The 27094-nt window shown below is 48.7% G+C and overlaps 1 protein-coding gene across 9 annotated transcripts in view; it reads right to left on the bottom strand.

Annotated features, from left to right (window-relative positions):
- The window catches only part of TBC1D14 (TBC1 domain family member 14), a 113339-nt gene that overhangs the window by 54516 nt on the left and 31729 nt on the right, over positions 1-27094 (bottom strand). For all 9 annotated transcript variants that reach the window (XM_055589176.1, XM_055589182.1, XM_055589183.1 and 6 more), the window contains exon 3: positions 10234-10354. In XM_055589176.1, coding sequence (XP_055445151.1) covers positions 10234-10354 — 121 coding nt within the window. The remainder of the gene's footprint in view (positions 1-10233; positions 10355-27094) is intronic.

The raw sequence follows: 27094 nt of genomic DNA, 5'->3' as shown, positions 1-27094 counted from the left end.
AAGGTTTTGAACTACAATTTCCATTTCATTAATAATTACAGCACAATTTGGGTTATCTATTGCATCCTGAATGAGCTCTGGTGATGTGTGACTTTCAAGGAAGTGGATCATTTCATCTAAGTTATCAAACTTATGTTTGGAGAGTTATTTATAACATTCTCTTATCCTTTTAATTTCTGCAGCATCTGCAGTATCTCGTCTTTTAACTTCTCTTACTGATAATTTGGTTCTCCTTTCTTATGTCAGTTTTGTTCACGTTTGATTTTGTTGATCATTTCAGAGAACCAGCTTGTGGTTTCTCTATTAATTTTTGTTTTCAATTTCAGTGTCTTCTGTTCTCATGTGTGTTATTTTCTTCGTTTTGCTTGTTTTGGGTTTATTTGCTCCTTTTACAGTTTCTTAAGGTAGAAAATTAGAGAACTTTTCTCTTTTCTAATCAGACTGGCTTAATGCTATAAATTCCCTTCTTGGGGAATTCCCCAGAAGTCCAGTGGTTAAGACACTGTGCTTTCACTGCCGAGGGCCCAAGTTTGATCCCTGGTTGGGGAACTAAGATCCCATAAGCCACACAGTGAGGCCAAAAACATAAAAATGTCCTTCTAAGCACTGCATCCCACAAATTTTGATAGACTGTATTTTTGTTCAGTTCAAAATATTCTCTCCTTTTCCTTGTGACTCTCTTATTGTCCCAAAACTTATCTAGAAGCATATGCTCAGTCGTGATCAACTATTATTTTGTGACTCCATGGACTGTAGCCCACCAAGCTCTTCTGTCCACGGGAGTCTCCACGCAACAATAATGGATTAGATTAGCATTTCCTTCTCCGGGGGTTTAGAAGCATGTTACGTGTTTAATTTCCAAGTGTGGAGAGATGTTCTTCTTATCTTTCTGACCCTGTAACTCCACTGAGGTACGGGAAGATATTTTGTATAAACTGAATCCTTTCAGGTTACGGTCTATCTCGGTGACCATCCACGTGAGCTTGCAAAGGTGTGTCGTGCTCTGCTGGGGTGTGGAGTCTCCTCCAACAGCAGCCCAGCAGCCTGGCTCGGTGACGGGAGGCCCTCCTGTGGGGCTGGCTCCCTCTGTCAGTAGTCCCATCAGTTACTCAGAGGGGCACTGGCGTTTCGGTTGTAACTGTGGATGCGCCGACCTGTTTCAGATCTGCCAGGTTCTGTGCTGTGCATTTTGCAGCTCTGCTGTTAGAATGCACTCAACGTGATTATGTCTTCATTGGTAACATCCCACCTTCTCCCTGGTGACTTTCTTTGCTCTGAAGTCTACTTTTCCTGATGTTACTCCATCTGCATTTTAAATAGTGTCTTCACGGCAGTGTTCTTTTTGCACCCTTTAACTGTAACTACATGTTTCATATTTGGAGTGAATGTCTTTTAGACGGTATATAGCTGGGTCATTGTTTCTGAACCCACTCTGACAATGTCACACACGATTGGTATGCTCAGACCGTTTATATTAAGGTAAATTATTGACACGTTTCAATTTGGGCCATCCATCTTATGTTTTCTATTTTTCCTTCCTACATTTCCTCTTGCCTGTCTTGATTTCACTTCCTGGAACTTTTTTTTTTAGAACTCCATTTTAAAATATTTCATTTTTCGCTCTCTTTCTGAAGTTTAGTGGTTGATCTGAAATTTACAATATATATCTCTCACAATCTTATTAGAATCAATATTTTAGCGCTTCAAGTGGAATGTAGAAACATTACCATCATACCCTCTCCCCCTTCATGGTCTAGCTGTAATACATACTGCATCGACATATGCTGCAAACCCCAGAGAAAAATATACTTTTTGCTTTCAACAAAACATATTTCAAAGACCTCATTGAGAGAACAATGCTCTGTTGTGCTCATCAGGACTTTTACCATTTCTGTTCCTCTTCCTTCCTAATGTTTCAGGTCTCTTCTAGTATAATGTCCCTATTGTCTGGAAAACTTCCTTCAGTAATTTTTTTTAGATCTGCTGGCAACAAATTCCCTCAGTTTTCCTTTATCCAAAAAGATCTGTATTTTACTTCCACTGCTGAAGGGTATTTTTGCTGGATATAGAATTTGGGGTTGATAGTTCTTTTCTTGAGTTAAGTAAGGCTTGCATTATTCAATAGAGCCCTAAGTCATGTCGAGTAGGTCCAGATGGACAGGTCACAGTGGAAAGTTCTGACAAAACACGGTCCAGTGGAGCAGGGAATGGCAAACCACTCCAGTATTCTTGCCATGAGAACCCCATGAACAGTATGAAAAGGCAAAAAGATATGACACTGGAAAATAAGCAACCCCCTAGGTCAGAAGGTGTCCAATATGCTACTGGGGAAGAAAAGAGGGCCATTACTGATAGCTCCTGAAAGAATGAGGTAGCTGGGCCAGTATGGAATCAACGCTCAGTCGTGGATGTGTCTGGTGGTCAAAGTAAAATCCGATGCTGTAAAGAACAATTCTGCATAGGAACCTGGAATGATAGGTTCATGAATCAAGGTAAATTGGATGTCAAGCAGGAGATGGCAAGAATGAACACTGACATGATAATTTAGGAATCAGTGAACTAAAATGGGCAGGAATGGGTGAATTTAACTCAGATGACCATTATATCTACTACTGTGGGCAAGAATCCCTTAGAAGAAATGAAGTAGCATCATAGTCAACAAAAGAGTCCGAAACGCAGAACTTGGGTGCTATCTTAAAAATGACAGAATGATCTCAATATGTTTCCAAGGAAAACCATTCAACGTCACAGTAATCCAAGTCTATGCCCTATCCACGAATGCCAAAGAAGCTGAAGTTGACCAGTTCTATGAAGACCTACAAGACCTACAACACCAAAAAAAGATGTCCTTTTCGTTAGAGGGGACTAGAATGCAAGAAATACCTGAAGTAACAAGCAAGTTTGGCCTTGGAGTATAAAATGAAGCAGGGCAAAGGCTAACAGAGTCTTGTCAAGAGAACACACTGGTCATAGCAAACATGCTTTGCCAACAACACAAGAGAAGACTCTACACATGGACATCACCAGATGGTCAATACCAAAATCAGATTATTATATTCTTTGCAGTCGAAGATGGAGGAGATCTATATAAGTCAGCAAAAACAAGACACGGAGCTGACTGTGGCTCAGATCATTAGCTCCTTGTTGCAAAATCCAGGCTTAAATTTAAGAAAGTAGGGAAACCACTAGGCCATCCAGATATGATCTAAATCAAATCCCTTATGATTATACAGTGGAAGTGAGAAATACATTCAAGGGGTTAGATCTGGTAGACAGAGTGCCCGAAGAACTATGGACAGAGGTTCATAACACTGTAGAGAAGGCAGTGACCAAAACCATCGCAAAGAAAAAGAAATGCAAGAAGGCAAAGTGGTTGTCTGAGGAGGCCTTACAAAGAGCTAAGGAAAGAAGAAAAGTAAAAAGCAAGGGAGAAAGGGAAAGATACACCTAACTGAATGCAAAGTTCCAGAGAATAGCAAGGAGAGATAAGAAGGCCTTCTTAAATGAACAATGCAAAGAAGTAGAGGAAAACAATAGAATGGGAAAGAACAGAAATCTCTTCAAGGAAATCAAAGATATCAAGGGAACATTTCAAGCTAGGACGGGCACAATAAACGACAGAAACGGTAAGGACCTAACAGAGGTAGAAGAGATTAATATGAGGAGGTGGCAAGAATACACAGAACTGTACAAAAACGGTCTTAATCACCAGGATAACAATGATGGTGTGGTCACTCACCTGGAGTCAGACATCCTAGTGTGAAGTCACATGGGCCTTAGGAAGCATCACTACGAACAAAGCTAGTGGAGGTGATGGAATTCCAGTCGAGCTATTTCAAGTCCTGAAAGATGATGCTGTCAAAGTGCTGCACTCAATATGCCAGCAAATTTGGAAAACTCAGCAGTGGCCACAGGACTGGAAAAGGTCCATTTTCATTCCAATCCCAAAGAAAGGCAATGCCAAAGAATGTTCAAACTACCGCACAATTGCACTCATCTCACACAGTGACAAAGTAATGTGCAAAATTCTCCGAGCTAGGCTTCAACAGTACATGAACCAAGAACTTCCAGATGTTCAAGCTGGATTTAGAAAGGGCAGAAGAACAGAGTCAAATTGCCAACATCCACTGGATCACAGAGAAAGGAGGGGAATTCCAGAAAAACATCTACTTCTGCTTCACTGACTACTTTAAAGCCTTTGACTGTGTGGATCACAACAAACTGGAAAATTTTTAAAGAGATGGGAACACCAGACCACCTTACCTACCTCCTGAGAAACCTGTATGTGGTTCAAGAAGCAACAGTTAGAACCAGACATGGAACAACAGACTGGTTCAAAATTGGGAAAGGAGTACAACAAGGCTATATATTGTCACCCTGCTTATTTAACTTGTATGCAGAGTACATCATGAGAAATGCCAGAACTGATGATGCACAAGCTGGAATTTAGATTGCTAGGAGAAATATCAACAACCTCAGATACGCAGATGATACCACTTTAATGGCAGAAAGAGAAGAGTATCTACAGAGCCTGCTGATGAGGGTGAAAGAGGAGAGTGAAAAAGCTGGTTTAAAACTCAACTTTCAAAAAACTAAGATCATGGCATCTGGTCCCATCACTTCATGGCAAATAGAAAGGGAAAATGTGGAGGTAGTGACAAATTTTATTTTCTTGGGCTCCAGAATTACTGTGGATGGTTACTACAGCCATGAAATTAAAAAACACACTTGCTCATTGGAAAGAAAGTTATGACGAACCTAGACATTAAAAAGAGTTAAAGTATTAAAAAGCAAAGACATCACTTTGCCAACAAAGATCCGTACAGTTAAAGCCATGGTTTTTCTAGTAGTCATGCATGGATGTGAGAGTTGGACCATAAAGAAAGCTGAGTGCCGAAGAATTGATGCTTTTGGACTGCGGTGCTGGAGAAGAGTCTTGAGAGTCCATTGGACTGCAAGGAGATCCAACCAGTCTATCCTAAAGGAAATCAGTCTTGAATATTCATAGGAAGGACTGATGCTAAAGCTGAAGCTCCAATACTTTGACCACCTGATGCAAAGAGCCAACTCCTTGGAAAAGACCCAGATGTGGGGAAAGATGAAGAGGAGCAGGGAAAGGAGAAGAGGCAGTCAGAGGATGAGATGGTAAGGTAGCATCACTGACTCAATGGACATGAGTTTGAGCAAACTCCGGGAGATGGTGAAGGACAGGGGCACCTGACGTGCTGCAGGCCGTGGGGTCGCAAAGAGGCAGACGCGACTCAGGGGCTGAACAACAACGAGAAGTTCTTTCCTTTCAGCGCTTTAAAAAATGCTGTTTCACTTCCTGCTGGCCTCCTCGGTGTCTGATGGGAAAAGCAAGTCATCCAAACTGTCCCTCCCCAGTAAGTGATATACTTTCTCTGGCTGCTTCTAAGATTTTTTTCTTTGTCTACATTTTCAGCAGCATGGTTATGACATGTCTGGGCACTGACTTTGTGAGTTCATCCTGTCTGGAGCTCACTGAGCCTCCTGGTCTCCCGAATCTGTAGGTTTATATCTTTTGCAAGATTTGCGACACAATCAGCCCTTATTTACACTACCCTGTGTCAAGCTGGGGATACCAGAGGACGCAGAGAGTGGTGAGTGTGGCCCGTTCAGCGGAGCTTCCAGTCTTCCTCTCCAAACCACCTGCTACTACTTCCTTTCCAGAATCCCACGCTGCTGCTCCAGGCACTGTGTTTACGTTCGAGTGGTACGGTTCCCTTCACTGGGAGAGACACTTTAGAGTATGATTTGTTCTTCTTTTCCGTAACTGAGACCTGATCTTTTTTGTAAACTGGTTCAAACTCATTTTCCAAATGCATAAGGGATTATAAGAATGAAGAAAGGTTTCCTTTTTAAATGAAATTAAATTGTTTTAGAATATACTTGTAGGCCAGCCACCAGTTACCTGCAGTGAGCACTCAAGGCTTTTCCTTTCTGCAGTTTATGATCATTCATGATTTCCTGAGAACCCAGAGGTGAGAATGAATGTCACTTTTAAGTTGTCCTGGTTTTGCCTTCTTCTGGGATTCTCTCTTTAACATCTAAGAGCTGACTTGAAATTCCAGAAGGCCACTGAAGACATCCCAGGTTATACGAACCCAAACACATGTACTCGTGCTCCCCTGACAGAGTTCTGTCCGGGACGGTGAAGCCTGCAAACTTGCCCCTGCTGCTGCTATCCTTGCCACCAGCAGCGGCTGCCTCAGAGCCCGCCCAGGACTGAAACGTGCTGCTCAACCTCACTTCCTGACAACACTGCCGGTCCCTCACATCTGTGCACACAGCGTGAGGCCTCACAGAGTCACAGACTCTGTTCTGAAGCATCATCCCAGGTGTTCACAGTCCGGAGTCCCTCTGACATGTACTCAAATTACAAAGACTCGCTATCACTTTTCAAATGGTCTTTTCTTTAAAAAAAAAAAAAGAAAAGCACATGGAAAAATATTCAAAGGAAAAACACCAAAATGCAAACAGTGATCATTTGGGGGGCAGTAAGATTCCAAGTGTTATTTTATTTCCTAATATTCTTATACATCGTCTACACATTACTATAACCAAGTCCAAGTGTTAGTCGCTAAAGTGAAAGTGAAGTCGCTTAGACATGTCCAACTCTTTGGGACCCCATGGACTGTAGCCTACCAGGTTCCTCTGTCCATGGGATTTTCCAGGCAAGAATACTGTGGTGGGTTGCCATTTCCTTCTCCAGGAGATCTTCCCGACCCAGGGATTGAACTTGGGTCTCCCACATTATAGGCAGATGCTTTACCGTCTGAGTCACCAGGTAAGTCACAAGTCATGTCCAACTCTTTCTGACCCCATGGACTGTAGCCCACCAGGCTCCTCTATCCATGGAATTTTCTAGGCAAGAATATTGGAGAGGGGTGCCATTCCCTTCTTCAGAGGATCTTCCCAATTCAGAGACTGACCTGGGTCTCCCACATTGCAGGCAGATTCTTTACCATCTGAGCCACCAAGGAAGCCCATAACCAAGTGAGTGTGACTAACTTATCTAAAGGAATCCACTCCCCATTTCCCAAAAACATAAGCAACTGGGAGACCACTCAGCCACAACCACCTCTGCCGCCTACGCCAGGAACACCTCTTTAGTAAGACTTTGTCCATGAGACTTCATTGGAGCAGAGGTTCAGAATTTTCCAGCAAGTCACTACTTCTCAAACCTGACTGCACATCGGATTTGCCTCACCCACAGCGCACAGACACAAACAAAACACCTGTCGGGCTGGGAGGCGGTGTCAGGAAAAGAAGCCCAGCAGGTCTAAAGCTGACCAGAAAGGCTGTCATCCACTGAAACGGGGGAAGCTGCAAAGGGAACAGGTCTGACAGATCAGAAAAAAAGAAAATCAGAGTTTAGCTTTGGTGCTTGTTCATCAGGAAAGGCCTACCAGACATCCAGAGGGAGGCCCATGTGTGAGGCAGAGCTGGGATCCAAACCCAGCAAGTCTGACTCCAAAGTCCATGTTTTTAAATCACCACAGGATGCCACTTCTACAAAATATTTCCAAAGAGAAAGGGGAAAGGAATGAAAAGTCTACTAAATACCTTAGTCACGCTTTACCCTACCTAGAGCCACTGCCACCATCTGGGGTCACCAGTCTGGACTCAGGCCCCAGGGACGGGCCCTCTGAAGCAGGAGGGGAGGCAGGGAGAACCGACGCCTTGGACAGCAGCCAGCTTCAGCCTGCACCCAGGAGCTTCCTCCCAGCTTGGGGGAGGGCCCAGGGTGAGGGATGGGTGGCCCAGATAGAAAGCTGGAGCAAACAGAACGGAGGCAGGGCTGTATGAGGCATGCAGGTACCGTTGCATCCTGTATTATTGATGCTCAGAGCCAGATGGTCCTCTTCTCTGCAGTATCATGTTACTACAGAATTAGCTGACCTAGTCACTTCAGTTCACAGAAACCCTCTAAGAACATAATCCACGTTCGCCTTTAAAAAAGGGGGGTACGACAAAGATAACAGAAATTCAAGCATGATGCAAGTGGCATTAAGAGCCATGGGAAAATCTATGCAGCATAATGTATATAAAAAGTATAACTTTTTAGAAGAGCGTAGATTTCTTTAAAAATTCTGTAACAGCTTAGCTACTGAGTTTCCTAAGAAACCGCAGAGCTAAGCTCTGCATGTGAATACACATTTTAATTGTGTGTTATTTTAACAACCTACACAATAAGTGATCCAAATTCAAAATGTAACAGTCTCTAAAAATGAATTTCAACACTGATTTATTTTCCAAGTCTCCTGGGTCCCAACAACTGCTGTAAGGAGCATTAGACACCGTTCGAAACACCATGAATTTGCCGAAACACAAACAATGAAATCTGTACAAAGCCGGTCTGCGGTCTGAGCCAGAGCCCTACACAGTGCACACCCGGACCTAACACGTCTGCACTTGGAGGGGCCACAAGACTTAGCAGTCCCACGACTTCCACGGGCACTGGGCCAGACCCCCTTCTCTCACCCGGACAAGTCCAAGAGCCGCACACTTGCCAGGGGGCCTCATCATTCCCTGCAAGCGTAAAGCCCTTGGTGGGGGGCTCCCCACAGCCTCCAGGTTAGGGGCGGGCTCCAAGCCCATCACGTCCCACCAAGAGGACCACCCGCCCTGTTCCCCGGGCTCCCACTGCATGAAGCCCGGAGCTCGGGCCGCCTGGCACCTGCCCCCCTCCACTTCCTGCAGAGGAAGAGCCACGGCGAAGGCCCTGGCACCCACAGGCCTGGGGCTGAACTCCAGTTCCTCTGCTTTCCAGCTGCACACTCATCGGTCTGCTCTCAGGGCTCTTTTGGTAAAATGAAGATGGTAACTAATTTCTTCATGAGGTTGCGGCGAGTTTTAAATGAACCAGAAACCCAAATGATGACTCATTTAACCCCAGTGTGTGTTCCCCATGGCGGCCCTGCCTCCCTCTCGGTGACCCTGCCCGGGAATCATTTGTGCACCAGAGGGGTGCTCTGGAGCCTGGGGGCAGCGCCATTTCTCTAACTCCAGGGCCACGCACGAGGCTGGCTCTTAGAGAAGCGTCTACTGAACAAGTGTCAGTGGATAAAAAACCGAGGTTTGGGCGAGGTCGGGGGGCCAGCTGCTGGCGGTGTCACGGCACTGGGCAAACGCCCCACTGTCAGGACAGCTGGGGCTTGGGGCCAACCAGAAGACGCAGGTGGTCACAGTCGGGGTGGCTGAGGCCACAAACACCCCCCGGCCTTGCTGAGTCTGTGCTGGAGCCCTCTCCCTGGAAGGATGAGCGCCTGCCTCCAGGGCTGGCACCCTCCCCGCCGCGGGGGGCAAAGGAGCCCACGGTGGTGAGACACCACAGGCGTGTTCTGACCCGGAACCCCACCCTCTCCCCCAGGACAGGTGGGCAGCCTCCGCCAGCGAGGGGAAGGGGGTCACACAGCAGCCTGGGTAACGAAGGCCCCAGCTGCCCTGCTCCCAGGCAGAACAGGAATGGGTAAGTCCCAAGAAGGGAGAATTCTTTAATACCAGACACAATAAAAAGTTTGATCACATTTGTAACTCTTATTGGAAAAAAACTGATTAAATTTAATCAAGTTCTAAACAGCCTGGGTGTTCACTGGAAGGACTGATGCTGAAGCCGAAATTTCAATACTTTGGCTACCTCATGCGAAGAGTTTACTCATTGGAAAAGACCCTGTTGCTGGGAGGGATTAGGGGCAGGAGGAGAAGGGGACGACAGAGGATGAGATGGCTGGATGGCATCACTGACTCGATGGACATGGGTTTGGGTGGACTCTGGGAGTTGGTGATAGACAGGGAGGCCTGGCGTGCTGCGGTTCATGGGGTCGCAGAGAGTCGGACATGACTGAGCAACTGAACTGAAGTGAACTGAATAAGCTAAAGCCCTTGGGATCAGGAAGGGAGAATTCTTTAATATCAAACACAATTAATAAAAATTTGATCACACTTGCAACTCTTATTGGGGAAAAAACTGATTAAATTTAATCAAGTTCTAAAGCCCAGCCGTCTCAACTTTCCCATGTGCGCATGCATACAAGCTGTAAGAAAAAAGTTGAAGTCACCCACGTTCTGAAGACAGACTTAAATAGCAGGTACTTCGCATGCAAGTTATAACAAAGCTTTCCAATTGCAAAGCCTCAATGATGGTCATTTATGCAAGGCTCATAAATGGATGCTGTACCCCATATTTCTGTGTCTTTGTATCTTGTATACCTTTTGTAACTTCTTTGCATCTTTCTGAGCATTCTCTCCAAGTGGTACTTTTCCAAATAACTTCCATCCCAAGTCATTTTGTTTGTCAAGTCTTGCATTCTGTTTTCTAGCAAGCAAATTCCTGTAAGAAGAAAATGAAAGAGTTAGGGAATTGTTGGACACTTACAGAAACACCAGGACCGCTGAATCACTCTAGTGAAAACAAGCAGACTTTCCTTAGAGATCAATGTGCTGAATCACAGACTTTAATTCTGCAGACTTGATTCTCATGTAGACACGGAATTATGAAGCAGGTGAAAAGCTCTTGAACCACAACAAGTAAGCTTTTTGTAATTCAATGAAAATATATACAAGTTGTATCACTGAGAGTAAGGATAGGCATTACAGCATAACAAAGTATATCCAGAAAAAGTGAGCTTTGAAGTCAGACCAAACTGAACTGAAACCCTGGCTCAGTCACTCACTAGCTGTGTGACTCTGATCTGTACATTAACCTCTCTGAGACTCAGTTTCCTTATGTTTAACAAGGGTCACTATATGAATTAAAGGTACAGGTACATGATCAGTGCTCAAAGGATAACAGCTGCTTTTGTACTGAACCTCTAACTTAGTTTAAATTATCTATAAGGTAAATCTACATTATCTATTTATAAAGTCTCCATGTATCATAAAAAGAAAACCACTCACGAGACAGTCACATGATCTTCTCTCATAACAACATGTAAACAAACCCAAATAACACAAATAAATTCTAAATGGTGCTACAAATAAACTGTTCTGGAACACACTGCATTGGCTCATTCATTGAAAATGAATGGTTTCTAGGGCTCACTGGAAAGTTTAAGATGAGCATGAAGCGTCTTGTATGCTATAAAGAAGGTGCTCAAAGAAATACTGCGACAGGTTTAACAAAAACAGTACCTGGCTTGAAAGGGCTCTCGCTGACTAAATCTGGAACGTAACCATCAAAACACATAATGAGAACAAGGGATTATAATCCACCCAATAAAAAAAGAAATCCATGAGCCCAAATAGATATGGATACAAATAGGAAAATGAACACATGAGTGAAGGTGGAAGGAAAATTCTTAGAATGCCCCAAGTATTCTTTCCTGAGAAATCCTATGGACAGAGGAGGCTGGCGGGCTACAGTCCACGGGGTTGCAAAGAGTCACACACGACTCAGCAGCTAAACAATGACAACAGTAAGCAGAGAAGGACTGATGGGCTTATGGATTAGTCAACGGATGCTAAACCAGTAGATGAAGCTGGATGGAGAGAAGGATTTTTACACAGTTTGAAAGTATCTCCCACAAATGACTTGTTAATTACAAATAAAAATTAATTAACTTCACAGTGGAGACACCTCACTAGCCAAGCGACCACAGTGGGCACCCTCAGCATCAGGACGGACAGCGCAGGTCACCTCCTCTGATGCTGAGAACCACACACCAGGTTGCCCGTAGTTACCAAAAAACGCATCACCTGAATATCACCGTGAAGAAACACAAACACACCAAAACAGGTGGACAGCCAAGGAAACGATAAATCTGACTCTGAAAATGTTAGGGTCCCGTGTGGACAAAAAAACACTGCCTAAAAAACACTGCCTTTGGTAAACTAAGAATGTTGCCTCCCACCAAGCCATCAGCCACTGTAGCCATCCCTAACGGTCCATCCTGAGGGGGTTCAAGATGCAGAAAAATCAGCTTACTGGCCCCATACAGTAATGATGTATTTCAAGGGAAGTGATTTCAATCAGCCCAGACTTCTGCATCTTCCCATACACAGAAAAGCTCTACAGTCATTAACACGAGACGGCTGTTTTTTGTGATTAGCAGTAATGTTTCGATGTTTCACTACGTGGTTTTTTGTTTTTGTTTTCTTCAGCAAAAACTCCTCTATACCCAGGTTCCTTGCTTATCTCTCTGGAACAGTCCATCAGAGCTATCAGAGAGGCTGCCTTCCCAGGCTATAGTCCTCAGTAAGGCCACCTAATAAAACAGAATTCTCAGCTTTTAGGTGGTGCATTTTCCTCAGCTGACAAAGACTGAAGAACTGTTCCAGCTTAAAAGGAGGCTAAAGAGACCTGGGGGCTTCCCAGGTGGTGCTAGTGGTAAAGAACCACCTGCCAATGCAGGAAACGTGAGAGACATGGGTGCTGTCCCTGGGTTGGGAAGATCCCTGGAGGAGGGCATGGCAACCCATGCCGGTATTCTTGCCTCGATTATCCTATGGAAAGAGGAGCCTGGTGGGCTACAGTCTATATGGTTGCAAAGAATCTGACAGGACTTGAGGCGACTCAGCACAGCACACACACAGAGACCTGACAATTAAAGGCAGGAGGAGAAGGAGGCGACAGAGGATGAGATGGCTGGGTGGCATCACTGACTCAATGAACCTGAGTGTGAGCAAACTCCAGGAGACACTGAGGATAGGGAGGCCTGGAGTGCCGCAGTCCATGGGGTCGCAAAGAGTCAGACACAACTCAGCGACTGAACAACAGCAGCAACAGGTGGATCCTGTACCACATCCTGGACCATGGGCCAAAAACAGTATAAAGAAGACTGCCGGGACAGCTGATGCAACGTGAACACGGACGATAGAGCACAACAGCCCTGGGGTGATGTTACATTTCCTGGTCTTGCTAACTCTGCTATGGTTATAGAAGAGAGTGCCCTTCTGGTATACTTTCCATTGGATCATACAGAAAGCAAGAGAATTTGAGAAAAACATCTGTTTCATTGACTATGCTAAAGCCTTTGACTGTGGATCACAGCAAACTGTAGAAAATTCTTAAAGAGATGGGAATACCAGACCACCTTACCTGACTCCTGAGAAACCTGTATGCAGGTCAAGAAGCAATATTTACAATCTTACATGGAACAATGAACTGGTTCAAAATTAGGAATGAAATACAACAAGGCTGTATATTGTCACCCTGCTTATTTAACTTGTATGCAGAGTACATCATGCAAAATGCTGGGCTGGATGAAGCACAAGCTGGAATCAAGATTGCTGGGAAAAATCTCAATAACCTCAGATATGCAGATGACACCACTCTTATGGAAGAAAGTGAAGAAGAACTAAAGAGCCTCTTGATGAACGTGAAAGGAGAATGAAAAAGCTGGCTTAAAAGTCATCATTCAAAAAAAACGAGATCATGGCATCTGGTCCCATCACTTCATGGCAAATAGATGGGGAAAACAGTGGAAGCAGTGACTGACTTTATTTTCTTGGGCTCCAAAATCACTGCAGACGGTGACTGCAGCCATGAAATTAAAAAGACGCTTGCTCCTTAGAAGAAAAGCTATGACAAACCTAAACAATATATTAAAAAGCAGAGATATTGCCGACAAAGGTCCAACAGTCAAAGTAATGGTTTTTCCAGTAGTCATGTGGATGTGAAAGTTGGATCATAAAGAAGGCTGAGGGCCGAAGAATTGATGTTTTTTAACTGTGGTGTTGGAGAAGACTCTGGAGAGTCCTTTGGACTGCAAGGAGATCCAACCAGTCCATCCTAAAGGAAATCAGTCCTGATTATTCTTTGGAAGGATTGATGTTGAAGCTGATGCTCCAATACTCTGTCCAACTGATACGAAGAACTGACTCACTGGAAAAGACCCTGATGCTGAAAAAGATTGAAGGCAGGAGGAGAAGGGGACAACAGAGGATGAGATGGTTGGATGGCATCACTGACTCGATAGACATGAGTTTGAGCAAGCTCCAGGAGACAGTGAAGGACAGGGAAGCCTGGCGTGCTGCAGTCCATGGGGTCTTAAAGAGTCGATATGATTGAGCAAACAAAGGGGGATATTTCCAATTGCCTCTTCTAATGCTTCCCCGAAATTCTCATACGCTTATGTAGAATAGATACCTTGTTCACAGAGTGAATAAAACAAACGGAATGGAATGTAAACAGCTAGTGAATTTGGATAAAGGATATATGGAAGTTCCTTATATTTTTCTTGCAAAGTCTCTATAAATTTAAAATTATATCCCTCAAATGTTACAAAAACTTTCAAAAAAGGTTCTTTGTATTCTTCCTTGCTTTCCTCTTGTGGTTTATAATGGAACCTATTCAGAAATTGGTATCATATCCCCAAGGCAACGTCTATTTACATTTGTAAGAAATGAAGTTTGAGGTGTCTCCAGGCCCAACCTGTTTGATGTGTTAAAACCACGCCGAATCCTTTGGCACCCAGAAGGGTTCTAAGAATTTGGGCATCCAGAGCTTGGGTTCTAAGGGCTTACATTTTGCTAAAGAGAGGAGGTGCCTCTGGGGAAGAGAACTGGGTGCCAAGGGACAAAGGTGAGGAAATCAAAGGCGCCTGGAAAGAAGGGCCAGGGACGAGAGGCCCGCCTTCCCGAGGACCCTGACCGGACTGCAGGGACAGACTGCAGGGACGGGAGTCGCTAAGGGTGTGGAGGGCTAACAGCAGAGAACCACTCAGAGGCGACTGGGCACAGGCAAACACAAAAGAGCCGTGGGCTTTGTGATCCGGGAGGCTGAGTGTAAACCGCGGTGCCATTCACTGAAGACGACTGACAGGAAGTGAACCAAGAACAACAGAAACCTTGGTTTCTCCATCCACTGCTAAGGCTGCACCATGTCACACAAACAGAGTGCAGATAAAGTTTATCAAAACTCAGAGTGGTGGGGCACTTCCCTGGCGGTCCAGAGGTTATAACTCTGCACTTTCAGAGCAGGGGCATGGGTTCCATCCCTGGTTGGGGAACAAAGATTCCACATGCCACCTGGTAAGGACAAAAAAACCCCAAAAAATCAGAGTTGTATAATTATTTTTAGCATAAGAGCTTAAGCTATACATCACAGGCCATGATTTTTGAAGGGTCTGTAAACAGTATCTTTGGATGTATTGTTTTTTGTGATGCTGAGGTCACCACAAGTACCCAGGAGCTCCGAGCAGAAAGGACTCCCTGCAAGCTTCAACTGCATGTCACCTGCAGCTCCGGCGCCGGCGCGGGGAACAGGGAGCCCAGCCAGCAAAGGCTTCCCGCCCCCTGCTCCCCTTTCAGGTCACGGTCACGGGGAGACTGGCGTGGAGCTGGTTGCTGGGCCCAGGAGCCAGGTGGAGCCAAGGGCGCACCTCTGCCCATCACAGGACCCACTCTGGGGGCCAGGGGCAGGGCAAGCTCCCAGGCCGACCTGTGCCTTCAGCCCTGTGCTGTGGTCCTAGTGTGGGGCTCAGAGACGCCCTTGGGGACGCCCACACATGGGGCTGCTCCTGCCAGTCCAACAGGGCCCAGAGGGAAGAGGTGTCTGGATCCCTGGGGGTGTCCCCACGTGAGCTCTGTGACCATGGTGTAGCCCAAGCCTGGGTCCCAGAGGCTGAGAGCACACGCGTGCTGCTGGAGAAGGCAGCGGTCCTTCCACCGCGTGTGTCCTCAGGGGGACAAGTACATGAGAGGAGGGGGCAGGCTGGGGCCCACCCAAGGCCAGGGGGAGCCGGCCACCTCCAAGGGTGGGGCCCACAGACGGGCATCCACGCAGGCTCAAGGCGACAGAGACAATCTGGACAAATCAGAGCTCAGATGAGACAGAGGAAACATCTGAGCAGGGGAGGATCCCCAGGGGCTCCTGGAAGGAGGGGCTGGCAGTCCGGGGAGGGGCGGCCGAGCAGGACACCCAACTCGCCTCCCAAGGGAGGCCGCCAGCAGGGGTGATGAGGGCTCGAGGCGGCGAGGAGGACCGGCCGCCACAGAGGAGGGCCCTGGGAGGGCGGGTGGAAGCCCCGCTGCAGGGAAACGAGCGCGTCCTGCACCGGCAGCACCGGGTCCTCCACTGCTGGCCTCCCTGCAGCCTCTGAGTGCAGAGCAGAAACAGCACGGAAACGGAGGGGACACGCCCCTGCACTGAAGGGAATGACGCCACCAGGGCTGATAGGGAACCAGGGCTGCGCCGTCTCCAGTCCGTGGGCACAACGGTCTTCTGTAACAAGACCGTCCACAGCCTCCCAGGACTCCGGACGACAAGTCCCGCGCCACCTACCCGCACACGCAGGCACACCAGCATGGCCCCCTGAACACACACACACACACACACACACACACTCAGCACACACACTCAACACATCCAACACACCACACACACACACCCCCAACACACCACACACACACACACTCAACACACCACACACACACACCCATTCATACACACACCATACAGTCAACACACCACACACACACACGCTTAACACACCACACACACTCAACACACCCAACACACCACATAGACACCCAACACACCACACACACACACGACACACATACGCACACACCCAACATACCCAACACACAGTCTGATACACGCACGTGGTGGGCACAACCTAACTCCCGCCGAGCCCCTCCCTCAAGGCTGGTGGGCGAGGGCTGCGGGCGTGGTGGCCGCAGGGACGCACCTGAAGACCCTAGGAGACCCTGGGGAGACAGAGGACTCACCTGCCCCGAGGCTGGCTGCAGCGTGGGGGCCTCGGCAGCGCTGCCCCAGAAGCATCCCCGGAGGCTGGGGGCGGTGCCGCTCCGCACCCCCCAGGCCGCGGGCCTTCACTGCACTGCGCGGCAGGGAGAGGCAGCCCTCCGGTGCTCAGAGACCGCCAGGCTCTCCTCCTCAACTCTGGTCTTGCCCCACTGCCCCTCCGCCCTGGGGCCTCCAGGGCCGGTCGCCCCACCTGTGCCTCAGCAGTCCCTCAGGCGCAGCTCCAAGGCCCGCGAGCCCTGGGCCCCCGCCGAACGCCACCGACCATCCCTCCCAGAGCCCAGGGCCCTCTCTGGAAAGCGCAGGTGGACCCGCCAGCCCCCGCCCCGACCCCTTCCGCGGCTCCCCTGAGCTCATGGCACTCGCACACTCGACGTTCCCTCCACCCGCTCAGATGGTGGAGTCTGCCTGCAAGGCAGGGGGCCCAGGTTCGATCCCTGGGTCAGGAAGATCCCCTGGAGAAGGAAATGGCTACCCACTGCAGTATGCTTGTCTGGGAAATCCCATGCACAGCGGAGCCTGGCATGGGGTCACAAGGGTCGGACACGACTTGCCGACTAAACCACCAACCCTCAAAGCGCTCCTGACAGGGAGCCAGGAGGGTTGGCCTCACAGGGAGGTGCTGGGCCTCACGGGCTGCACACAGGACCTGCACATGCATGGGGCCCCAGAAAGTCCACGGGGGACCAAGAAGGCAGCCACGGTCCCCTGGCTCCACCCACCTCTCCAAGCCAGCGCTCTGCACTCGGAGGCGGGTGTCAAAGCCGGCGGCTGAAGGAAGGTGACCCAGGGGGCGCGGGCCCCACCAGAGACCTATGGCTGACGCATGTCAGATCCACTTTCCAATAAAGCTGAAGTGCCTCAGGAAACACACCTTAGAGTCTGTAACAGGTGAGCCACATCCAGCTACAAGGGAAGAGCGTCATCCTCAGAGCCTGAGGGAGCAAGAAAGCCAAGGGCAAGAAAAGGGAGCCGGGGTCTCCCCCCGCATTTATCCATGGCTGGCAACGTATCTATTCTTGTCTCAACAGGCACGACTCAGAGGACAAGATACAGAACACCAGTGACCAAGTCACGCTGGCAATAACGGCGCGCCCAGACTCGGGGGCGAGCTTACGGCTGCCGGGAGGAGGGGACGGCTAGGCAGTCTGGGGTGGACACGCACACGCTGCTGTACTGAAGATGGATCACCAACAGGAACCCACTGTAAGCACAGGGAACTCTGCTCCATGTGGCAGCCTGGGTGGGAAGGGAGTTTGGGGAGAATGGACACCTGCTTATGTGTGGCTGTCCTTTAGCTGTCCATCTGAAACTATCACGACAGTTAACTGGCTATACCCCAATACAGAATAAGACGTTTTTAAAAAACATAAACCACAGTGTGTCAAGTCTGCCAGGTTCCCCGTGAGGCTGGATGCACACGCCCGGTGGATGCCAGGCCGCGAGAGACCAGCACCATCAGACGCAGCAACGAGGCCGCTCACTGACATTTACCTGGGACGGGCTGGACCTGTGGGACCCCAGTCCTCACCAGGAGCGGTCAGGCCGGAGCCCGCACAGATTCAGGCACAGCTTTCCCTTTCTCAGCCTCCTCCACACTCTGAGTCACCGGGGTCCTCACCGTCGAAGGCTCGTCCAGCGCGCCCTATCGGCAGGAGGCACAGGGGAGGCCGACATCGGGAGCGGCAAAAGGCAGCCGTGCGTGTGCGGGGAAATGACACCCGAGGCCTGACAGCCCTCCCCTTCTGACCAAAGGTGTGGCCCTGCGCTGGGGCCACCCGCCACACACGTGGCCACTGAGCGCTAGGAGTGTGCACAGCATCACGCGGAGACGATACACTGGCTAAGTAAGACCTTCTTTCAAGTGTCCCAGAAAGACTGAAGTGACCCAAGGGCTCGTGATCTACGTGTACGCAGCCTTAAAGGGTCAGGGGACACTTTGTGAAAGATGGTGAAGTGTCCATTTTTAAAGGAAAAAAAGCAAGGTCCATCACAGACCATCGTAAGGCATGCCGCATTTACACCTGCATCTGCACCCGCCTGACACGCACAGCACAGCCCTGGAGGACACAGACGGACCGCCGTCCCCACTGCTTCCGGGCGGGCTGCTGGGCGCAGAAGGCACAGAGCAAAGCGGGAAGCTTTCATCACATACTCTCCTGGGCTCTTTGAATTTGGAGCCGTGCAAATGCATCACCTATTGAAAAAAGTTAAAAAATAAAAAAGTCGCTGCTAAACGAGGAACTCCTGCCGATAAAAAAATGAACTGCTTCTGCACTGTTCTCACCCAATCCTTCAAATCAGAAAGCCCTCATCCAACTCCAGAGAGTGGCCGGTTTCTCTCCAGGCAGCTAGCAGCATTACGCACTGAGTTCACGGAACGCCTACTGTGTTAGGCGGAAGTGTCTGAAGCAAAAAAGCTGAAGAGAAAATGAAAATGTTCCGTGACTGCGCGACTGATATACAAACAAAAAGCCTCTTGGAAGAGAGGGCTGAAAATAGATGTTTATTCAGCTACTTAAGTAGATCACTGTGCCTTCTGCGCCTTCAGAGCGGGTCCTGCGAGGACCCTTGAGCAGGGCAGCCTGAAGGGCTGCGCCTGGGAGGGCACGGGTCCCTGGGCTTCAGAGGCCAAGCCAGCGAGCCAGAAACAGTGATGGTGTCCAAGGAAAACGGCCTCAGAGCAAGGTAAGCCCGCGAGGCCGCCCGCCAGGGCTCACAGCCAGGCCAGAACCGGCAGTCAGCTGGAGGCCGCCCCACCACGGGGCCCGGCTGCCCTGCGATACGAAGGCAGACTGGCTGCCTGCCGCCCTGCAGAGGCGCACAGAGCCAGCAAGCGGGCACCAGGGCACAGCAGGCACATTCCGGTCCCATCCCCATGCTTTTCCCACCGGAGAGCCAAAAAGCTGCAAGGGCGTGGGGTAGGGAGGAACGTGAAAGATGAAAAGGAGGAGACAGAAAGACCAAGGAGCAGGCCGCACCGGGCCTGGCTCCCGCGCAAGCGTGAGCCCAAGCTGAGCGGGGCCTCTGGCTGGGCCGCGGGCCGGGCACCCCCAGTGCCTCACCCCTCACCCTCTTCCCGCTGCCCGTCTGCAAGGGCAGAGCTACGTCTGGGGAGCCTCGAAGGTCACACACTTTGGGGCATGCTCTTCAAGGGAAAAAAAAAACTAATTAGGTACACAAAGTCACCCTGACTCATTTGAAAAGACCCTGATGCTGGGAAAGATTGAGGGCAGGAGGAGAAGGGGACGACAGAGGAAGAGATGGCTGGATGGCATCACCAACTCAATGGACATGGGTTTGGGTGGACTCTGGGAGCTGGTGATGGACAGGGAGGCCTGGCATGTTGCAGTTCATGGGGTCGCAAAGAGTCGGACACGACTGAGCGACTGAACTGGAACTGGAGAGGTCCTGACATCAGGCATCCCTAACATGTCATAAACCCAGTTTTATATGCTTCTGAACCCTGGGACGAGGGACACAGCGGCCACTAGAGCTCACAGGTCACCAAACTCTGGCACAGTCCAACATCCCACGTCTCTGCTTTTAGCTGAGTGATTACAGAGCCAAGGGCCGATACAAAGGTTGAGAGGCTGTCTTCACAGGTGGTGAGGCTGAGGCTGTTACCTTCACCTCCGCCCCCCGAGTTAACTTTCCCGAGTTACTGAAGCCTAAAGAAGGCGATTCGAGGAGCAAGTAAGAATGCTTGCTGACAAGAGGCCTGCGAGGCGCTCAACCTGGGTCCCTGGCCTTGCGGGTGTCAACGCGCCGCGTGTGAGCTGAGCCACACGCGGGCACGCGGATACATTCCTAGATGCTATCACTGCGGCTGTGTTTGTCTTCGTCACCAGCAGGCAGAATCCGTGGGCACACGAACACAGCCTCTTCCATTTGCTGTGGTGCCTCCAGTGTCTATCAGGGTTACCGGCCTGCAGGAAAAGACTCAAACTCATTAAACGTGTGCTTTTTCCTGTCCATTTAAAACCAAAGCAGCCAGGATTGGGAGAGGGCGAGGAGTCCTGCCCAGGGAGAGATGGAATGAGGCTGTCCCGGAGGGCGGAGGAGGGCTGGAACGGGAGGACAGTCCTCGCCGACCCGGTGGAGCAGGTTCCACAGGCCACCCACGCTCCCCAGGGTTTCTCAGAGTCTTGAGAAATAGACCTCCGATGTCTTCCTCCTTTGAGAGGCCGTACATTTGAACTCCTGGCTGTGAGTCAGTAATTACTTGGGGCTTCCCGCTCTCTCGCTCCTGTCTCAGTGACAAACTGCTGGCGACTTCTGATCCCACAGCAACCGGAAACCAGCAGAAACAGTGTTCGGCTCCCCCGAGGACTGGCTGGCCCAGCTGGGTATCTCCTTCAGCGTCTCCTGAGTCACAGACCACCTGTCAGGCTCCGGCAGCAGGCACTTCTTCTGTACTTTATGTGTGAAACCACGCTACGGGAACGGGCTATAGTTACTACGATACAGACAGCATAACCTCACACAGGCTCAGTGAGGTCAAAAAATTCACTCGAGAGACATCTAAACCCTGACACTCATCAGCGGCAGAGAAGGGGAGAAGCTCCACGGACTCCTTGGAAGTCCACCTCCCGTGTGTTTCTTCCAGATTCCCACACCTCCACGACTGACACGCTCTGCAGCTGCACAGACGCACACCGGGCCTCGGCTCTGCTCTGAAAGCACGAGGGGAAGAGGCTGGCCCACTTAGACCGTCAGAGAGACACCAGGGGAAAGCCGCAGTCTGCAGAGCAAACCTCCCGTGTGATCAGATTCTACCTACCTTGTGGGAAAAAGGAAGTAAGGGAGGCACCGAGGTCTTATGGCCACAAGCATTGTGGCCCAAATTCCTAGTTCCACACACAGTTAAAAGTACCCAGGAGTCCCTCTCCTTTTTCAAAAATGTTACCCAAGCAGCAGCTGGCGCTAAACCTTCAATCCACTAAAAGCAGTGCTAAGCCTAGGGGTGAGGGGTGAGGAGTGAGGGGTGGGGGCACGGACATGAGCACGGATGTAAAATCAGGCCCTCGAGCTCCTGGTACACACAGCAGACCCCCGCTGATCACCCCCATGTTAAACTGAGGAACAGCCGAGGAAACAAGTCTGCCCCACGCAGGCTTGGAGCGGGGGAGCTAAACCACGTTAAAAGCTATCTAACATGGGAGGAACCGTGCTCCAGTTAAGTCTGCAATTACAGAAGCAAGAAAGGCAAGACAGCAACCACTAACCTGTCCATCAACAGCAACGCAGGGGAGACGGCCATCACATCTCCGGGAAGCGCCTGGCTCTGAGGCAGCCACAGGAGCGCGCGCCTCCCCCAGGAACATTCCTGCCTGGCCCAAGCCGCAGTCCCAAGCAGCACCACGGGCGCCCTTCAGAGCCCGCTCCACGAAGTCCGGAAGGCTAAGGAAGGCTGGGTGGAGCGGCCCAGCTGGAAAGGCCAGGCGGTGGGGGTGTGCGGGGCTCTGACTCCTAGCCAGTCCTCAGGAGGCTGGGTGTGGGCAGTCTGAGAGGAAGGCTGATCGACCAGGCTTCCGAGGCCCCACACAGACCCACTCGTGCAGCTCAGCACCCGGCAGAAGCCCAGAGCCAAAGCACAGCAGGACAGGCTCGCCTGACCCCAAAACCCACGGGCGCTGCAGACTGAGAAGGCAGGCAAAGGGCACCTGGAATGACTGAGCACCTCCTCTGGCAGACACTGCGCTCTGTGCCGAAGCAACCAGGTGTTCCGGTGAGTCACAAACACGGTCACTGAATCTCTGTCCAAACACTTGCCTTAGAACCGCCACTCGGGGACTGTCCCTCCATGGCTTCAAATAGTGCTAAAGCTTTTTTAAGGGACAAGATCTAATTAACAACGTCAGGGTCTATAGAACTGATCTACTCTAAAGCCACAAGATACCATGGGTTGGCTGGCCCTTGGGGCAGGCATCATTCAATCATTTGTCAACAATCAGCCCACGTGCCCAGCTAGGGTTCACTTGCTACTGAGCAGCCCCATCGTCCATGCCTATCTGGCACATGTCTGTATGTCCAAAATTACACAAAAGACATCTGACTGGAGACAGCAGGCGGACATCTCTGGCAAGAGGAGCTGGTGAGGAACAGAGGAAAAAGTTACTTTATGTTACAAACTACTATACTGCCGCTTTATTTTTTTTAAAAATCAAACCTTTGCAACTAAAAAGAGAAGACAGCCAAGCATGGGCGGTAAGAGGGTACAGCGTGGCCCTGAGCACACGCCTGTCCCAGGACCTGGGACCAGGGAATAGATGGACACAACTCCCACCCCAGTGCAGCGGATGCTAACGAACACACTCTACAAAACCGGGGACCCCAGAGCAGGGGTCTGGACCAGGGGCAGCGTCACCTACCTGGGAGCTGGCGAGAAATACAAATCTTGACCCCATCCAGACCTACTGGGTCAGAAACTCGGGCGCGGCCCAGAGAGCTCTGTTTAACAGGCCCTCCAGGTGGCTTGAGAAGGTTTGAGCAGCTAAGGTTTGAGAAGCACTGTTCTGACTACATTTACACACTTCAAAAAATTCCTGCTCTCCTACTTAACAGTTCTGGTCAAATCCCTCACTGCCCGAGGAGTCAAACTGACATTTTTCCATCTGTAGCTCAGGGTGAGAACAGAGCAGTCATTCACAAAGTGAATATAAGAGATTCACTCTAAGAATCCACAAAGCCACTATAAGAGATTCACAAAGAGTTCACTTGAAGAGACTCCTCACAAAGCCACTGGATGAGATTAGTCAAAGCCCCCCAGCAACAGCCTGCTTTCCTGGCTTCATCTGCAGTCTTTGTCGGGAGGTGCTTTCCCGGCTTCATCTGCAGTCTCTTTCTCGGGAGGCGCTGTGCTTTCTACGCTCCAGAACACTCATGTTCCTGTAGTCCTTCCAAGTTCTTCCTCAACCTGCAGTATTCATGCTTTATAATTATACCTCAGCAAAAAAAATGCTTCCAGAAATATCCATAATTTTAAAACTCACAGAGAAAACTCAGGTCCAGATGGTCTCACTGGTGAATTCTTCTAAACATTGAAGGAAGAAACCTTCACAAACTCTTTCAGAGAACAAACCTTTTAGACCCCCCCCCACCACAGCAAATTTATTAGGTCACTCAACTGATGCATTTATACGTCTGATTCACCAAGAAAAACAGGACTTTCTGACGACCCTGGGAGGGTTATCTGACATGGGTTAGTACGTACATGTATACATGTTAAATTCCCACAAAGCCTTTTTATTATTTTTAAAAATTCATATATAATAGAACAGACTTTTTGGTGTGCAGGTCTCTGAGTTTTAACACACTGGTCAGTTCATTTAACCACCAGGGGAAAATCTTACAGAAAGTCTTTGAGAAAACAGAAACAAGAACATTCCTCAACCGATTTTATAAGGTTAACATAATCTTCACACCGAAACTGGACAGAGAATATTGTAAGAAAGGAAAATTACAGGCTATACTCTTATGAACAGAGGCAGAAAAAATTTCAAATGTATATATTAGCAAATCAAATCCAACGACAGATATAAAGGATGATCTATCAAGAACAGTTGAGATTATTCTAAGGAAGCCAAGTTAGTTTACTTAACATTAGAAAAATATGTTATTCACTACATGCAGAAAATAAAGGTAAAAACGCATGATCAATAGATGTGGGGAAAAGCATTTGATAAATGCAACACACTCATGATTTTTTAAATCGTAAAACTATGAATAAAAGCGAACAATTTTTATCAGAATCCTTAATCTGATTTTTAAAAAGTACTTCTTACTATAAAATAAGGCATCTAATAAAACACATCTTATTGCAAAAATCACACTTAGTGGGGAAACGGTGAAAGCTTTCCCCGAGACCGGCACCACACAAGGCTCTCTGCCAGCCCTACTTCAATTTAACCTGCATCGGAGATCCTGGTCACGCAGAAACTTAAGAAAAGTACATAAAAAGTGTAAGAATTGGAAAGAAACAAACCCCATCCACAGACAGCACAATATTCTACAGAGAAAAGTCAAAAGAAACCACAGATAAACTGTAAGAACTGAACTGAGCAAGATTCTGGGAGTCGAGGTCTACAGACAAAAATTAACTCCATTTCCAACTAACGCTTATAAAACGGCATTTTGAAAACCATCAAAAATAACAAGTATCTTGGAATAAATTTAATGAAACACAAAACCTGTACATAAAGAATTATAAAATACTGTGAAAAAAATTTTTTTAAACTAAATAAATGAAAGGACATAGCATATTCAGAGATTAGAAGTCTTCTACTATAGATTAGAAGTCTTCTACTGTACAAGTCTTCTATAGTAAAAAGTAACCAACAGATTCAATGTAATCCCAAACAAAATCAGAGCAGATTTCTGTGGTAATCGCCAAACTGACCTTTAAAATTTACAGAGAAATGAAAATGACCTAGAAAAACCAAAACAATGTTAAAGAAGAACGAAGCAGGAGGGCTTACTCTACAAATATCAAGACCTATGATACGGTAATAGTAATTAAGAGAAGATAAGTGAGAGAACAAACAGATGACAGAACACCCACAGTCACCTGACTTCTTTCAAAGGTTCAGTGGGATGGATGATCTCTACAAACCGCTCACTACCTCACACTCTAACAGAACATTAATTCTGATGGACTACGGCTCTAGTTGGAAAAGGCAAGACAAAGTCTCGAGAAGAGAACGTGCACGCACGCTAGGTCGCTGCCGTCGTGCTCGGCCCAAGGACTGAACCTGTGTCTCTCAGGTCTCCTGCATTGACGAGCAGGCTCTCGACCACTAGCACCACCTGGGCAGCCCAGAAGATAACTCAGACTTTCTTAAACAGGACACAAAGGGCACTAACCATAAAAAGAAAACTTCTATCAGGCAGAATTCATCACCATGAAGAACTTTTGCTAGTTAATAAAGCAAACTTTTAAAATATTAAGAGAATAAAAAGGTAAGCCATAGTGTAGAAGATATGGGCTTCCCTCGTGGCTCAGTCGGTAAAGAATCTGCCTGCAATGCAGGAGACCCAGGTTCAAATTCTGCACTGGGACGATCCGCTGGAGAAGGAAATGGCAGCACTCCAGTATTCTTGCCTAGAGAATCCCATGGACAGAGAAGCCGGGCAGGCTACAGTCCGTGGGGTCGCAAGAGTTGGACACAACTTAGTGACTAAACCACCACCACCAGAAGATGTTGCAACACACACCTCTCACAAAGGACTCTCCTTCTGAATACAGACAATACGCCTACAAACCAGTCAAGACACACCTCAACAGGCAAGCCACAAAGGGAGATTCTCAAACAATCAGCAAGATACGAAAAAGTGAATCGAATCATGAGTCATCAGAGAAATGTAAAGGAAAGCTAAATACCCCTATCCCATCACCAGAACGGCAAAAAGGGGAAAGAAGCCAGGAAACTGACACCACCAAGTCTGGGAGAGGAGGGAGCCATGTGCACACGCCAGTCCGAGCACGTTCTGGGACAGCCGCCCCGGAAGACCACACAGCCGCATCCACGAAAGCAGACCCAGCGAGTCCACCTGAGGTTTATGCACACAGAGAGACACTACGATCAGCGTTCTTCCCGGTGGTCACGAGCGGAACAAGCGAAACATCCACCCACGGCAGAACGCAAAGGGATAGGTCTATCTGCACACCTGAACACCCCCCAAAATGAGAGAATGGATACTGCTGCCGCACAGGAACCACCTGGGCGAGCCGCTGACAAAACCGAGCAAAAGCCGGAGTATACGCTGCGTGACAACATACATCTAAAGTTCAAAACGAGCGGAACACATCTATGGTGACAGAAGTCGGAACAGTGGTGGCCCCCGGGGAGTGAGGTCCTGACCGAGAAGGGGCGTGACTCTCCAGGGGCACACGAGTGGGTGCTCACTCTGTCCCCATTCGGCAAACACTAGTCAGCTGCAAGCTTGCTCCTCTGGAGCCTCTGGGCTGATGGAGTCCCTTTCCGCAAAGTCCCTCCTCTATGCCCCCAGTGCACTCACACTGTGACAGAGAACTGAGGGCTATGTTTCAGTTATTTATGCAACACTGCCCACTACATACACGGGAACCTTACTTGGTCTTTGTACCCCCAAGGCCTGGCATAACCTGCTGGATTTGCTGCATTAACAGGTAATTCATTAACTAACCCTGAAACTGCACCACCGCCTCAGAGCCTCCCACTGATAAGTCAGAGAGCAAAACAAGACCCGGTGTTATCCTGGGCCACAACCTCCTTGAAATCTCCTTCAAACACTCCCAACATTTAAATAGAGGAAGGGAAGATTAAACAGAGATGCCTTCTCTAACATCAGCTTAGGTTTTTAAGAAGAGAGAAAGAGAAG

The sequence above is a fragment of the Bubalus kerabau genome, chromosome 7 (assembly GCF_029407905.1).
Source record: "Bubalus kerabau isolate K-KA32 ecotype Philippines breed swamp buffalo chromosome 7, PCC_UOA_SB_1v2, whole genome shotgun sequence".
NCBI lineage: Eukaryota > Metazoa > Chordata > Mammalia > Artiodactyla > Bovidae > Bubalus > Bubalus kerabau.
The sequence above is the reverse complement of the archived record's forward strand: the minus strand, read 5'-3'. Positions and strand labels throughout refer to the sequence as shown.